Source organism: Leptodactylus fuscus, chromosome 5, assembly GCF_031893055.1.
Source record: "Leptodactylus fuscus isolate aLepFus1 chromosome 5, aLepFus1.hap2, whole genome shotgun sequence".
NCBI classification, from domain to species: domain Eukaryota; kingdom Metazoa; phylum Chordata; class Amphibia; order Anura; family Leptodactylidae; genus Leptodactylus; species Leptodactylus fuscus.
Genome location: NC_134269.1, coordinates 133,699,148 through 133,716,279, shown reverse-complemented (window position 1 = coordinate 133,716,279; position 17,132 = coordinate 133,699,148). Strand labels below are relative to the sequence as shown.

The 17,132-nt window shown below is 42.4% G+C and overlaps 2 protein-coding genes across 3 annotated transcripts in view; one reads left to right on the top strand and one right to left on the bottom strand.

The window, feature by feature from the left end:
- Positions 1-4,724, bottom strand: part of DOCK4 (dedicator of cytokinesis 4) — a 259,057-nt gene extending 254,333 nt beyond the window's left edge. For both annotated transcript variants that reach the window (XM_075274203.1, XM_075274204.1), the window contains exon 1: positions 4,169-4,724. In XM_075274203.1, the coding sequence (XP_075130304.1) occupies positions 4,169-4,238 (70 nt within the window). In that variant the 5' untranslated portion in view covers positions 4,239-4,724. The remainder of the gene's footprint in view (positions 1-4,168) is intronic.
- A 320-nt stretch (positions 4,725-5,044) lies between these two features.
- The window catches only part of ZNF277 (zinc finger protein 277), a 39,802-nt gene continuing 27,714 nt past the window's right edge, over positions 5,045-17,132 (top strand). The window contains exon 1 of the mRNA XM_075274271.1: positions 5,045-5,104. Within this exon, the coding sequence (XP_075130372.1) occupies positions 5,077-5,104 (28 nt within the window). The 5' untranslated portion in view covers positions 5,045-5,076. The remainder of the gene's footprint in view (positions 5,105-17,132) is intronic.

The window sequence follows — 17,132 nt, the reverse complement described above, 5'->3', positions numbered from 1 at the left end:
TAGTTATATAGGTATTGAATTTGAGAAAAGCTATGCCAAATAAGGAACATAAGTCATCTGGAGCAATAAAAGAATCTGAAAATTACTGAACAAGTCAGAACATAGAAATCACGCTCACTGAACGTGCAAAATATCATTGTAACGTCATATGCATATTAGTCAAGTTATGTGCTAGACACAAACAATTAGAAGCCTTTACAATATAGTGATGAAGAAACAAGTTAGGAAACGCTTTCAAAAGTCAAATATTTCTATAACATGTAGAGAACCCCACAAAAGCACACCCTCCAAGCATGTCGTGTCTAGCAATAGTGTACTAGTACCAGTAAATGATTCATATACGATGCTTAAAGTATAACAAAGCACATTATGTATTTTATCACATACTATAGAAATACATTGGTATTCAGTGGTAAAATGCACAATGATATAGCACATGGTTAAAAATTTGTTATAGGGATTCAAATATAAATATACACAAAAATTCAAATAGTGCTAATAAAATAGAAATCACACTCAATCTCTGGTTTCAGCACTAATATTTGTATACAAGTCACTGCCAAGGCCAGTGACTGGTTGCAGCAGTGACCCAAACAGAAACATGACAACACAAGCAGATACCAGTGCTGACGGTTCAAAGGCATAACGGGAAACCCCTGGACCCTAATGCAAAATCTGTAATGGAGCCCCCATTTACCAAGTAATAGCTATAAGGCCCCCATGAACATGACTGAGTGTACATCCAAACAGGACTCTGATGCTCCCTTCTGATAAGTACAATGAAGTATGTTTCTTTCTCCGTGATATACCGAAAGGGGCCAGAAACCCCCATAGTAATTAATCACTTACATGTCATCTGAATGTGATCCAATTGTATTCCATTTAATAAAAAAGAAAAACAAAAACAACACCAGCACCAATTTTCCCTGTACACTTGCTCATGTACATTAGGCGTAATAGTGGTGCCTTCTTACGATGTGGAGAGATCTTTGGGCCCCCTTAGGCTTCAGAGCCCAGTAGTGATCGCTGCCTCTGCTGGCAGGGTTGTGAATGATTTTTTTTTTTTTTTTTTACAGTCTTTCTGTACATTTTATTGGAGTTAGACAGATTATGTATTTGAAGAAATTCACTACAAAGGATGTGAAATTCTATGTACTGTAATGATAAACTGATAGATCATGTAACCTTCATTATCTAGTTCAGCTTTATTGTTATAGAATATATTTTTAAGTCTGTGTACTATCAGTATCACAGAGGAAAAACAAATACGGACATCTATATGGATAATGCATACTTATCCTGATGTACTCTATTGGTCAGTGTGCTGTACTGCCCTTATGTAGATGAACATTTATTAGACCAACTGAGTGCTAGATTAGCTAACATATACATAGAAAAATAAATGAAGAAAAGTAATTATTGTCATTATGAAATAGTAAATGTGAATATGATTCAGCAATGTTAGGGTGGGTTCACATCTGCATTGATGTCTCGGCAGGTAACCAGTTTTTATGACTCATCAAAAACTGTTTAGAGCGGGTCGTTTTTTTTTTGTTTTTTTTTTTAAAAAGAATATTTATTTCAATGAGTTTTTAAAACCAACCACTGGTGAGCGTTTTGAGCATTTCCCATGTGTGCCCACTCTTTTGAACAGAAACAAAAAAAATAAAATAAAATCGAACTTGCAGAACAATGGACAGCAACATATCTTTTTTAACATTGATGCCTATGGAAGAAGGACACAAATGGATTATCAACGGATGGTAATCCGTTTGTGTTCGTTTTTCAATCCATATTTCCCTCTTCATTCTTCTATGCACATGCTCAGGATGAACATTGAAGATGGGTGGGGGGGGATAAAAGTGGATCCCCCAAACACAAACAGACACTTTTCTTGATGGATACTTATTGACTTATGCTTTGTGTAACTAGGTCTATTTTTTCTTTTACAAATCTATTGTTAGTTTGTTTATTAGACGGCTTCACAATGGACGGACATACAGTGCAGATGTGAAAATAGCCAAACACATATTTTGTTATATTAAAAAGTCAACATAATACAAACACTGACTGAATGAAGGGTTTGGATGAAAGTTTCACAATCTGTTCTGCCATCAAAATTATTCCAGTTGTGATGACAAGTAAATGGCTTTACATGAAACCGAAGAAAAGCCTCAGTGTGTGAACACGTTTGGGGAAAAACTGGGAAATCAGGCAAATGTAGAGACAGATATTATCAGCAGCACAAGAAACCAGATGCAGCTTGGAATAGGCTCTTGTACCACTGCATTATGTACTGTAAACGCAGATGCTCTGTGACACTGTATGACAGCTCACACAGTTTCCAGTATACAACCACTGGTTTATATCACAACCACTTTTGTAAGTCTAAAATGAGCTAAAATAACACATATCCAAGAACTGCTTATCCTGCAATCCTCCCTTACTACAATCCAGCCCTGTCACAATGCATAACACCATAGTGATACATGACTGAGTACTACATAGTGAACAGCACCAAAGACAAAGACAGCTCCCTGGATGACTTCAAAAGACGCTGCCTGAAATAAACTGCATGGTTTCCACATAACATTCCAGGAGCAGCTCTCCTCCTCCTCCTCCTCAATGGCTATATTGGAAAAGAAGAAGCCATCTGTATACACATAGAAAATCTTCCAAACCAAGTGGAGCGAGAATGGACACTACACATAAATAATCATCCTCCAAATATACAATGATATAGAATCTCAACAGATTTGTCTCATGATCAGGCTGCCTGGCTGTGAAATGCAGATGTGTATGGCAAGGCCTCTGCAAAATAAACACTGGGAAGTAAGGCTAAGGATGTGATTATCTACTATAGCAAAGAATATACGTCTTCACTTGCATGGCTTTTTGAGCACCATGAATAGAGAACACAAGTGTAAAGACCAAATACACAGAAGTCATCCCTTTGTGCAGACTATAAAGTAAAAAGATCTAAACTGATACATCTGGTTACACTACAATATTATTACAGTGAGGTGTCTTTTTAAGAAAATCCCTAAACAAAAGAAGGCACATTACAAGTAACAATAAAACAACAAATATTATCATTAAAAAAGAAATATAATTCACTATATAAAATGACTGTCTTTTATTGGTGCATCATTTTCAACAAGAAGGTATGGTGCTTATTTTTACAAGACTGCAACCACAGACAGAAAGCAGGGCAGATGGTAGTAGGTCCATAGGAAATGAGCAACGGATATTGGAGAGCTCTGTATATTATTACCCACCACCAAGATTAACCGCCTTGATGCCATATAAGTTAATGGGCCATGGCCTGGCAAACTGATATACAGCTATTGTTTCCACAGCCAAAGCAAGCAGTAATATATTCGGATAATATGTGCCACAAAGTACAAAGGAGGTCTGTGATGGGTTTTCTAAGAGGTCCATTTGCTGGAAGAGCGATAGGCGGGACTTGTTAAATGACATCCCATGGAACAGACCTCACATCATGTCAACAATCACAACACTTCCCTCAGCACAAACAAACAAAAGCAATAACAAAAGGCATGCAGAGGAACAATACAAAGAAACTCCTGGATCACTGGCTGCCAATTGTTCACTTCCAAAGCTCACCAGCCATGAAGAATTTCATTTTCCTAAAATCACTTGTCTCCAGGATGACAACAAGCAAGGCCATAGACAATCCCAAGCTAAATAATACTAACCACAGACAGGAAAATACTATATACAAATGTAGAAAACACTAAGAACAACAGCTAAAAAAGAGCACAAGTCAGAATCAGCCAATACAGCAGCAGAGTGAATGAGATTACACAACATATACCCATAGATCGTGCTATTATTCCAGCACCAGCTCGATGCCCTACATGATGGGGTGACCTAGAAGTATTATCCTGCAGCCATAAGTCATCCACACATAGAGAGCAGTCAGTGCTGCCAGGGGATGCCCAGCCACTATACTGCCTCTTTGCTGGCACTGGCTTAACTCAATGACAGCCCCTTTGTTTACACAGAATAAAGTTGCAGCTATGGCAGGGGTCATTGATGGCAGGGATGGCATGTACAGATGGCACAGGCTGCTAATGAGATCAATCAGTGCAGCTATGTGAGCGCTGACAATGGCAGCCCCGGTGACAGCTGATCCACTACTCACCGACGCCGTACTTCTCGTGCTCCGTGGGTCTCCACATGTCGGCGGCGGCGGCGGCGCTGCTCCTGGTCATTGGCGATCAGGAGGACATCGCTGGCGGTGACAGAGCTGCTCCCGGGCCGGCAGGGCTTCCTCTGCCCCCTCCTCTATCCTGTCTTTGTGTCAGTGGTCGGAAGGATGCGGGAGCTGTGTGTCAGCGGCTCCTCACACAAGGCAGTGCATGGGTAAAGGTGCCAGGGATGCTGCCCGGAGTTGTGCCAGGCGCTGTGTGCTTGTTACTGCTCCAGTGTGTGCCAGCTGACTCACATGCTTGGCATAACTAGGCTAACGTGCGGCTACCTGTGCAGCAGTCTACGCTGTGCACTAGTGTTTACAAGGAGTCTGCCTGCCGTGCTCTTCATTCCTGTGCCAGTGTTACTCGGAGAGTGCCCTGTTTAGCTATGGGCACGAGCATGCGCCATGCATCCCGTTATCTGCCAGCCTAGCTCACAGGCAGCAGCGGGCTTATTGTTCTGGTAACCAGGAGCAAAGCAACGCTGCAGGCTGCCGGAGCAATGCACGCCGGGATATGTAGTACAAACTAGCGGCAATGCACAGGAAGTCCCTGCTCTGGTGTACACAGCAACGAGAGGCGGGGCCGTCACACGTAGGACCGCCCACCGAGGCCCGCGTCTACTTTACGTCAGCGCTAGAGTAAAATAAGTAGGGGGTGTAGGTGATCCCTTATACAGGGCAGTATGGTAGACAAATCTATAGGGGCGGATAGGGGCACACCTCTATAGCAGCCTGTAACTGGCGGCCTTATGGACACGCCCATCCTAGTGATTGACAGCTCTCGTTATGCCCCCTCCATGTGAGGAGCTGCTTTCAGTACCCCTGTGTGCCCTCCCACTCACGGAAGTGGCAGCAGCATGGCAGAGGCAGCCAGTGACACGGAAGGTACTATGTCAGTTGTGCATGCTATTCTGCTGTGTGCATGTGTACCTTACCTTCCTATGGCACTGGAGGCTGGGTGTAGGACACATGGATGTGTATGCTTAGGAACTTCTGCATGAATACAACTCAAAGGCGCTTCTAGAAACTATTCTGGGTATATAGTGCAGCCAGGGCCGAGGCTAGAACTCTTAAAGGGGTTTTCTGGGTAAATAATGTTGATAACCTATCCTTAAAGGGGTTGTCCAGAACCTGAATATTTTTAATACTGTTGATCTGTTACTAAATAACAGATTGGTTGGAGTCCAATAGTCAAACCCTAAACTGATCAGCTGATGTGACCACCAGAAGCCATATACTAAGTATACGGCCATAAGCAGCCCTGATCCTATCCAAGTGAATGTTGCAGCAGTTCTAGGAGCCACAGCTGCAGCGCTATACACTGTACAGAGCTTTCTGTCTGTACTGTCTAGCATTGGCGTGTGTAACTGCAGCCCCTCTTCCAGTCGCATACTTAGTATATGGCTTCCAGCGCCACATCACCTGATTGGTTTGAGTGTTGAACTGATGTTCAGTATCAAAAATGTTCAGATCCTTGACAACCCCTTTAAAGGGAGTCTATCTTTGGCAATAGCCATTTTTAACTAAACATATCTTTGCATAGCCTTTAGTAAGGCTATTCCAGTGATACCTTTTATTCGTTTTGGAATGAGCCCAGTCTTAGTGATATGCAAATTATGCAGCACAGAGCACCAGAAGCTTTCTAACTATTCCTTGAGCACTGCAGCATCATCAGCCTTCCCCTTCTCACCGCCCTCTGGAGCAGTGAAGAACTTTAAAGGGGCTCTATCAACAAAATTTTGCTGTAAGAGCCCCACATATGCGTGAATAGCCTTTAAAAAGGCTATTCAGGCACCGCTAATCTTATTTTAAATCCCCGTACCGTTTTAAAATAAAACTATAAAAACATAAATCATACCTGAACGTGCACCGACGTCATCTTCTGGCACACCTACCTCTTCTTTCTTCTTCTTTTGGCGATGCCCTCCGGTCCTGGCTCTTCCCTGACTTAATCTTTTTCTTCTTACAGTGGTTCAAATCCGATTGGTTGAAATCCGGCGCGTGCGCAGTAGCGATCTCTCCGGAGCTACTGCGCACACTCCAGCGGCACTGCCATTGAGAAAAATGGCGCCGGAGTGTGTGTAGTAGCTCCGGAGGGAGCGCTACTGCGCACGCGCCAGATTTCAACCAATCATATTTAAACCGCCGGAAGAAGATAAAGATGAAGCCGGGAAAAGCCAGGACCGGAGGGCGTCGCCGAAAGAAGAAGAAAGAAGAGGTAGTCGTGCCAGAAGATGATGTCGTATTGTGCAAGACCGCCCCCGTGCATGCAAAGGTATGATTTACATATATGTTTTTATAGTTTTATTTTAAAACGGGACGGGGGTTTAAAATAAAATTACCGGTGCCTGAATAACCTTTCTAAAGGCTATTCACGCATATGTGGGGCTCATACAGCAAAATTTTGCTGATAGAGCCCCTTTAAGAGGAGGGATCCTGTGTAAAGAAGGAGGCAGTAAGAAGGGAAAGGCTGATGATGCTGCAGTGCTCAAGGAATAGTTAGAAGGCTTCCAGTGCGCCAGGATGGCTAATTTGCATATCACTAAAACCAGGAAAATTCAACACCAGCGCCGATGAAAGAATAAAAGGTATCCCTGGAATAGCCTTTCTAAAGGCTATGCAAAAATATGATTATTTAAAAATGGCTATTGCTAATGATAGACTCCCTTTAAAAGATAGGGTATGTTATGTACCTTTGCAAAGCAAACTGAATTCATCACACTTTTAGTTTTACAGGTACCTGTCCTAGTTCCAGAGAGATCAGTGCCGTTAGTTTCAGCTACTGATATCACTGCACTGTTATAGGATCACTGGGTGGTGAGGAATGCACCCTTAATAGCACAAAATTATTGTGTACTGTCATGGGGGTGTTCCCCACTGCCGAGCAATGACACTGAACTGTGAGGTTGTCTCTCTGACAGTGCAATGATATTGCTGTATTCATCATACTGTAAGCTTTGCATCAGTATATGACATGCTCTATCTAACAGAACATGAAAGGTCCTCATTACGAGAAGACATCAATATGAGACTGGTTAGGGCCTGACACCCGTGACTTCACTGTTCAGCTTTTCTCACCAGCCGATTATGGAGAATGTAGTTGACTGCAGGTAGTTTTGTTCCCTGTGAAGTGGTTGTGCTGAGATACAGCAGCTTGATTCCTATGCAAGTTTACAGGCACTGAGCTGCAGTAACTTAGCTATGTTTCCCCTGTAGTGGATGAGCTAACTGCTTCTAGTTATGTTCTCCACATAGCAGGTGATAAGAACACTTGATCAGTAGGGTCCAGGGTGTCGATTAAGGATAGGTCATCAATATAATTTGCGCGGAGCACCTCTTTAATCTTGAGGATTCTATCTGATAGTGGTTAGCTCCCACCATGACGAGTGGAGGTGCGTACCCAGCGCCAACTAAAACTCAGATGCAGGCACTCTTGGTGGGCCACCTGTGTGGTTAACATCCGTAGCCTTATTTGGTGAATACTCTGCTACTTTGACAGTGAGCTGATGTTATGTTATGAATTACCGTAAAGTTAATCACAGAGGGTTGTGTATAGTTTTGACATCCTGTAACGAGTTCTCCAATATGCTCCCACCCCTCATGATTTATCAGTTTTTATAGGTGGGCGCTGAACATTCATAGGGCGGGATCACACCAGCGCCCAGTCTCCGCTTTGCAAGTTTCCGTCTTCTGCTCGAGAAACTGGACAGGAGACGGAAACCCAGCAGTCAGATTTCAAACCCATTCACTTGATTGGGTTTGCAAAGTGTCTGCCCATGAGCGTCTTGTGCCTCTCCGTGACGAAACTGTTTTTTGGGGTTTTTTTAACCGGAAACAAAGTCCTGCATGTCCGACTATGTGTCCGGTTAAAAAAAACGGTTTCGCCGCAGAGAGACGTCACTTTGCAAAGCCATTCATGTGAATGGGTTTGAAAACTGACTGCCTGGTTTCTGTCTCCTGTCCAGTTTCTCGGGCAGAAGACGGAAACCTGCAAAGCGGAGACCAGGCGCTGGTGTGAACCCGCCCATAATGATGTTTATAATCCCATAAATGCTAACAACTGCATTCATCTCTTCCATGCGCGTAGTCAGGTCATCATCATGAACTTTACTAGCACCTATCAGTTAAAGGGATTCTATCATTAGGAAAACTCATTTTTAACTAAGCATAGATTGTATAGCCTTTATATAGGCTATTCCACACATACCTTTAATTTGTTAATCCTCTCAGCCGTTTTTGAATTAGCCCGCTTTTATTGATATGCTAATTATCCACCTCGGAGCATCGGAAGTTCAGTGAGCACTGTGTTCTGTGTGTAAACGGGGAGGTGAGAGCAGGGAGGCTGCTTCTGATGACTTATCAGCCTTCCCTGCTCTCACCTCCCCTTGTTTACACATAGCACACAGTGCTCACTGCTCCGAGGTGGATAATTAGCATATCAATAAAAGCGGGCTACTTCAAAAACAGCTAAGAGGATTACTAAAGAAAAGGTATGTCTGGAATAGCCTTTCTAAAGGCTATGCAAATATATGCTTAGTTAAAAATGATTAACTAAGAATCCCTTTTTCTACAAACACCACGTCAGAAAAGCCTTTCTACTAGAGATGAGCGAGTACTGTTCGGATCAGCTGAGCAGAAGAACAGACTAAACAGTAGTGATGTGAACTTACCCTCTGGGTGAGACTGACGCCAAATGGCGTAGCAAATTAAATGAGCAAAGAAACGCAATGTTACAGTCTCAAAGATTAGCCCTGTCAAAAGAGTATTGAAATAGATTTTAAAGAGTAACACACAGTGAACACTGTGTACACATAACATGCTATCTATGTTTATTACCTTCTTATTCATTAAACTGTATCTCCACTTATAAACAAATTTTCATAAATTAATAATACAGGTTACCGTATTTTCCGGACTATAAGGCGCACATAAAAACCTACGATTTCCTCAGAAATCGTAAGTGCGGCTTATAGTCCGGTGTGCCTTTTATATATGGATGGAAGCGGCGGCAAAGTCTGCGTGCCGCTTCCATACATATATAAAAGGCACCGTAAGGGTGCATTCACACTACGGAACGCCGGCGTGTATCACAGCCGTACACGCCGGCGTTACAGCAGGGCTGCCGGACACTTCCTATTCATTTCTATGGGAGCCGGCATGCGAGCGCTCCCCATAGAAATGAATGGAAAAAAGCAGTCCATTCATTTCTATAGGGAGCGCTCGCATGCCGGCTCCCATAGAAATGAATGGGAAATGTCCGGCAGCCCTGCTGTCACGCCGGCCTGAAACAGAACGTGAAACTTACCGAGCGGTGCAGGGCGGGCGGGCATTCAGGCCTCCTCTTCCTCCGATGTCCTGACCACTTCCTCCGGCGCTCGCGATCTGATAATGGCCTGGGCGCATGCGCAATATCATAATGCTTCTACTACGGCCACTGTGCATGCGCCCAGGCCATTATCAGTTAGCGAGCGCCGGAGGAGGAGGACGGAACATCGGAGGAAGAGGAGGCCTGAATGCCCGCCCACCCTGCACCGCTCGGTAAGTTTCACATTCTGTTTCAGGCTTTTATTTTAAAACGGGGGGGGGGGGTAGTTTAATCTAACTTTTACGGTTGGGCTCTATCAGCATGATTTTGTTGATAGAGCCCCTCCTCGCCTGCCGAGCGCTTCCAATAGAAGCGGCTGGCACGCGGGGGGTTAAGCGGCCGCTGGCAAAGTCTGCCTGCCGCCGCTTTCAATAACATATAGTGCGCCTTATATATGAACCGAGACGGACTATAAGGCGCTCATGGGCAATGCGCCTTATAGTCCAGTGCGACTTATAGTCCGTAAAATACGGTAATATAAGAAATGTTGTATTACCTCTTATTAAGGATATCTGCTTCTTCCTCAACTTATTAAGCTGTTCTTCTCCTTATCTTAAAATCTCACCGCTTCTTTATATTATCTGTTTCTATATCAGCCTCACACATACAACTCTACGGAATAAGGAGGGGTTGACTAGGATTCTCCAGCTCTCTGGTTAATTGATTTATTGCCTCATCTTGTGTGCTAGCAGCCACTTATCTACAACCTAGCAGTGTTAAGGCCGGATTCATACTGGGTCTTTTGGGCCGGATTTTGACGTAGTGGCCGCCTCAGAATTCGGTCCAAAAAATGGTTAGCCGTGACTGGATGCCGGTACAGGGCATACAGTGCATCGGCATCCAGTCGCGGCATTCCGCTCCGAATTAGGCCCAAATAAATGGGCCTAGTCGGGAGGTAGTGTCGCAAGGCGGACGTCCACGGCTGAATCAGCCACAAAATCCACCTGAAGGAAGGGCATATTGCTTCTTTTTCCGAGAATGGGAACCAACCGCTTGCTGAAAAAGGCAATGACCATCTCCCGTTGAATTCAATGGAAGGCGTTTTATTTAGCTGGATTTTGACGCGGAGTCCACGTCAAAATCCGGCCCAAAAACCCTGTGTGAACCCGGCCTAAAAAAGCAAGGAATAGCAGAGTGTAACAGCAAAAATTACTTGAGTTCCTTGTCTGTCGTCCTCTTCATTGACTAATATTTCTCTTTTTTATACAAAGACTAATATGAAGAAAGTAACTGCCTTAAAAGTGGAGAAGAAAACATATTTCTGTAATAAAATATATTACAAAGTTTCTTATTTTCACCTGTACTATTCAGTTATGAAAAATAGTTTTTAAGTGGAGGTACGGTTTAAAAATTCTTGCCCATGAAGATGACAGACGGCGTGAACCACAGGTGAACCACCGTCATCCTTCAGCACCCAGGAGAGGAAAAAACCCAGTGAGGGAAACCTTTAGGACCCCATGGCTGAAGAGCTGCGCTTCCCTTTGGCTAGGTATAGAAAGTCATTAAAGGACATGAGGTAGATCCAGAGTAGAATTGCAGAAAGTTGTGGTCAGATGTCCCCAAAGAAAAAGTGCGCTCCTTAACGAACAAAAGTGCAGGTCAGACATACTTAGCATGCTAGTTGATTCCATCCAGTAGGACCAGGTTTTGTAGAACTTTTCATAAGAATGCTTAAAGATGTTTTCCCATGAACATAACCATATTTGAATTTGTAGACAAATTTTAATATTTTAGCAAATATAAATAATTTTAAATATTGCAGAGTGTTAAAGATTGTCTCTAACCATTTTAGTAGTGAGAGCTATGATTTCCTTATTGTACAAAGAAAACCCGTCCAACAATAAGGAAAAGCTTGCTGATCAGATTCTTGGTGATAGAAGCGTGTGGGTGTATACCTGTCCTTTGGAAGGAGATATGCCTTTCTACCATGGCTTTCTGATTTTTAGAGACTTAATCAGATTATGCACATAGAGACTTTGATTTCCTCCCTTTTAAAGGGATTCTCCCATGAGCATAACTATGGCCCCATGCAGTTTATAGTATGGGCATCAGAAGTGTTTTCCGAACTATTGATCTCTGTGAGGGGCACCTCTCTGTCCCCCACAAAGAAATATTTATGGCTTATCCAAAAGATAGGTCTTAAATAAAAATTCCTAGTTAACCCTTTTAAATAAATAATAGCCTTATATGGCATCTTCAATGATTTAAGCAACCCCTCTCCCCTGCCCCCATGGCCATTATGTATCCTCATAGGACAACTCCTTTAAAAATGATTGTGACCCTTGTGTTTTGCTTTTTAATAAGTCTTCTAATGTCCGAAGACCACTTGATAAGAAGCAGAAGAGGCACACTTGTATGCCCATACTTACCAACAATCTGGATTGTAAATTATTTTGCGAGTGGGAGTTGATCTACTGCACACAGGCTATGAAATAAGTTGTCTGTTTTTATCATTTTCACATTTTCCCCTTAATCCTTCTGTTATGTGTAACAAGGCAGAAAGCTCCAAGGCAACAGCTTCTAAATGAGAATATGGTTAGCTTCCAGTGAGGCTATTACTGCTTCTGTGACTTGCAATAACAGGACAGGAGATGTATTGTTATTTTCTATACTTTATTCATTAAAAGGAGTCTGTCAATCCAATAATTGGGCCATGTAGGGGCCTTTGATAGAAGCAGAAACATACCTTCATGGCCGCAAACTGATGAAGCATTGTAGAGAAAATAGTCATTTTACAGAGAAGCAAATCAGCCTACAAATGCACTGCATAGGTACATCACCCCCTGCCCCAGTGCACTTGTGGGCAGATCTGTATATCCATAAAAAGATGATCGTCTCTGCATTGGTTCCACTTGTGGGCACAGAGGTATGTGTCTGCACAAAGTTGCAGACCGGCTCCTTTCAAGTACCAATGCTTTGGGGGCAACATGGTGGCTCAGTGGTTAGCACTGCAGCCATGCAGCGCTGGAGTCCTGGGTTCGAATCCCGCCAGGAAAAAAACATCTGTAGGAGTTTGTATGTTCTCCCCGTGTTTGCGTGGATTTCCTTCTATTCTACAAAGACATACTGATAGGGGGCTCACACTCTACATACAAAAGTACCAATGCTTAAAAATACTTCTACTCATTTAAGACTATGTTCACACTAATGTTCAGACACTTCATGTAATGTGGATTTTTGTTATGTCTTGCAAGTTATGAGCCAACTCCTGATTTAGCCTTCAGAAAATGCAAGATACTTACAAAAAGGACACTTTCTAGAAAGATTCCAGCTATGTCATACAGGTTGTTGCTTTTGTGCCAGGGTGTTCTAAAACGCCTTAATGCTTCAGCATTTCATTATCAAGTCCCCTCTTAACCATAGATATTGTGTAAAAACATTGGATATGTCCATAGGATGAATATGGCAGCAGACACATGTCTTACCCACATGATCACTACCTCATCAGTTCCTTTGGGTCCGTTCCCACAATGTAACGCGGCGCTGATTCTGACACGTAAACTCGTGTCAGAGTCAGCGCTGCAAAACAGAATCCCATTGACTTCAATGTGTTCTGTTTAGCACGCGTAACACATTGAAGTCAATGGGATTCTGTTTTGCAGCGCTGACTCTGACACGAGTTTACGTGTCAGAATCAGTGCCGCATTACATCGTGGGAACGGACCCTAACTCTGTCCACATTTACGCAGGTGCAGATACAGATATTGTTCCCTAGCTTGTGACATTCATTAAAAGTTATTTGTGAAAATAAAATATTAAATACAAATCTGTATTTTTTTGTAAAGTTTCCATAGTATTGAAAACAGATTGTGAGTATCCTGAGTACCCACAGTTCTCACAATGCAGTGGCTTTCATTGATATTGTGGCTATTTTCAGAGAGGAGCTCAGCAGTTGGCACTGGTATTATATGCATTGGTATGAAGCTTTCTACTGATAAATGATGACTCTGTCATCCTCGTTCACTGTCATTGGTTCAGCTGTAGATACTTTAGATATCCAAGTCAGGCTTGGCTAACATTATAGTTATATTGGGATATTGACATTCCTGTTTTATCATGTAAGTGATTGACATACCTATGTTCAAGCAAGAAATATCACTTCTTGAAATACATGAGACATAGCAACAATATGTAACTTATATCAACCGTACACGCTACATTTCTGTGATAAGACCAGCACTACAGAAGCATCTGAAGTAATGGACTGTCCAATTTACCTTTTTGTTGTTGTTCCAATACACACAAAGGAAATAAACTATGTCTATAACAATATGTGTGTAACTTAAATAATTTCCTGGGAGAAATTCTTAATTTTCTGTAAAAATTTCAGGGGTACCAACATTTACGTCCATTACTGTATGGGCTAGTTCACACGTGTTAGGGTGGCCAAGGAATTTAGTTAGGAAAAAATCCGCTTCAGGAATTAGGAAGCTTTTTTTGGAGCGTCTTTTGATATGAGGCGGTTTTTGTTTCAGGTTTTTTCCTCCAGCACGGTGAATGGACCTTGAAAAACCGCTAATGGTTTTTCCACCTCCCATTGACTTGTATTGATTTCCTGAGGTGGAATCTGCCTGAAGAAAGGTCATGTCCGCTAATGGAAAAAAGAACGCTAGCAGTCTACATAGACCTCTCATTTTTTCAGTACAAAATAATAAAATATATTAAATGGATGATGCAATCTCATATATTGATGGAAGCCTGGCTTCTGGCCTCCCACCATTGAGAGAACTGCAGTCACTTGAGTGAGACTGTGTTTAAAGGGATTCTACCACTAAAACACATTTTTTTCTAGTTAACACGTCGGAATAGCCTTTAGAAAGGCTATTCGTCTCTTACCTTTGGATGGGCTCTCCGCCGTGCCGTTCGTTCAAAATACCGGTTTGTACCGGTATGCTAATTAGTTCTCTCGCAGCGATGGGGGCGTCCCCTTCGCAGGAGCAGCGATGGGGGCGTCCCCATTGCAGCTCGAAAACCGACCGCAGTGCCGCCTCTATGGTCTTCTGTATCCTCCCCTTGCTTCTTCAGCGTCTCTGTCGGACGCCTGCGCAGTACGCTCTGTTCGGCGAAGATTGCCGAATTTTACTGCATAAAACAGAGCAGGAGATGGAAACTTGCAGGAGTCTTTCTCACCCATTCATTTGAATGGGTGAGAAAGCTGTCCGGCTGTGAGCGGTGGTGAGCGTTTTATGCTCTCCGCCGCCAAATCGTGTTTTTTAATCCAGACACAGAGTCGGACATGCAGTATTCTGTGTCCGGATTAAAAAAAAAAATGGTTTCGCGGCGGAGAGCATAAAACGCTCACCAGCGCTCACGGCCGGACCCGGTCTGTGCTTTCCGTCTTCTTGCATGCAGAAGACGGAAAGCACAGAACGGAGACCAGAACGCAGGTGTGAACCTAGCGTAAGAAGAGTCTTCTATGTTAGTATATTTACTTCTGGCTATTTGTGTTATTACAGATGGGATAATAGTAACAGGTATCAATCAGCTAATGTAATTGCTCTATACTTACAGTTCAGTGTTCTTGGGTCTCCTATATTATGGTCACTTGGGATTTTTTCATCTATTTGTTTGCTATTGTACAGTTACTCAATAATGAATAGAAGAGGGGGGACAACTGCTCTTTCTTGTACATGCCCACAGCCTGAGACAAATGTAAAATGTGTTTCAGCCATGTGATTATTAGCAGTAGAAAAATCTGGTAGGTCACCATGCTTGAAGGCTTATACAGTAATAGAATGCACAGCAAGAAATGTGCATATTTTCATGAAACATTTTTTGTGAAAACTCAGGAACCCTTCAGCTAAGGTCCCACGTAGTGAGTCGCAGCTGAAAAACAGTGCGGAAAAGACCAAGAAGGAAACACATCACATTTTTTTCCACAGTGTTTTTCTCAGAAATTCCACAAATTTTTCCTCAGTGGACTTTCTGCCTCTATTATACTATGTGAAAACCACCAGCATTTCTGTAGGTATAATTGACATGCTGCGATTTACAAAAATGCAAGCATTTTTTTTAAATTGCAGCATTTCCACTGAAGATTTTGTTTCTGCAATGTGTGGATGGGATTACCCAGAATCCTATCCACTTTACAGGTACTGTAATATGCTGCACGCAACATGGAGCCCAGCCTTTAAAGGGGCTTTTTCACTGAGAAAAGTCATTTTGAGCTAAGCACATACATGCATATCCTTTAGAAAGGATATTCCACACCTACCTTTAGTATGTAAATTGCCTCAATGGTTTCTTAATAAGTCCGTTTTTATACATCTGCTAATTAGCTTCCAGCCAGTACAGGAAGTTCCCAGCAGCCTCCTCTCTGCTATTATCTCCTATGTGTGTGTGCAAACAGGAAGCGGAGTCATCAGCAGCAGCAGCATCCTGTGCTGAATACAAGAGGGTGCATGATGAGACTTCCGGGGTGCACCAAGAGGCTAATTAGCATATGAATAAAAGAGGGCTCATTCAAAAACCACTGAGGCAATTTACATACAAAAGGTAGGTGTGGAATAGTCTCTCTAGGGCTATGCAATGATGTGCTTATCTAAAAATGACTTTTCCTAATGAAAGAGCCCCTTTAAGTTCACTACAGAGGCAGTGGCTATTAGCTCCATGAAAAAAACAATGAAGTGACCAGCAATGCAGTCTCTTCATCCTCAGGATTAGTGGGTGTCCCAGGTCAGACTGACACTTTTTAGACTGCGGTTTTTATATGATTGGAATAACCATTCATATATATATATATATATATATATATATATATATATATATATATATATATATATATATATATATACACAGTCCTATGAAACAGTTTGGGCACCCCTATTAATCGTAATCATTTTTAGTTCTAAATATTTTGGTATTTGCAACAGCCATTTCAGTTTGTTATATCTAATAACTGATGGACACAGTAATATTTCAGGATTGAAATGAGGTTTATTGTACTAACAGAAAATGTGCAATATGCATTAAACCAAAATTTGACCGGTGCAAAAGTATGGGCACCTCAACAGAAAAGTGACATTAATATTTAGTAGATCCTCCTTTTGCAAAGATAACAGCCTCTAGTCACTTCCTGTAGCTTTTAATCAGTTCCTGGATCCTGGATAAAGGTATTTTGGACAAACAATTCAAGTTCAGTTAAGTTAGATGGTCGCCGAGCATGGACAGCCCGCTTCAAATCATCCCACAGATGTTCAATGATATTCAGGTCTGGGGACTGGGATGGCCATTCCAGAACATTGTAATTGTTCCTCTGCATGAATGCCTGAGGATTTGGAGCGGTGTTTTGGATCATTGTCTTGCTGAAATATCCATCCCCGGCGTAACTTCAACTTCGTCACTGATTCTTGAACATTATTCTCAAGAATCTGCTGATACTGAGTGGAATCCATGCGACTCTCAACTTTAACAAGATTCCCGATGCCGGCATTGGCCACACAGCCCCAAAGCATGATGGAACCTCCACCAAATTTTACAGTGGGTAGCATGTGTTTTTCTTGGAATGCTGTTTCTTTTTGGACGCCATGCATAACGCCTTTTTTTTAT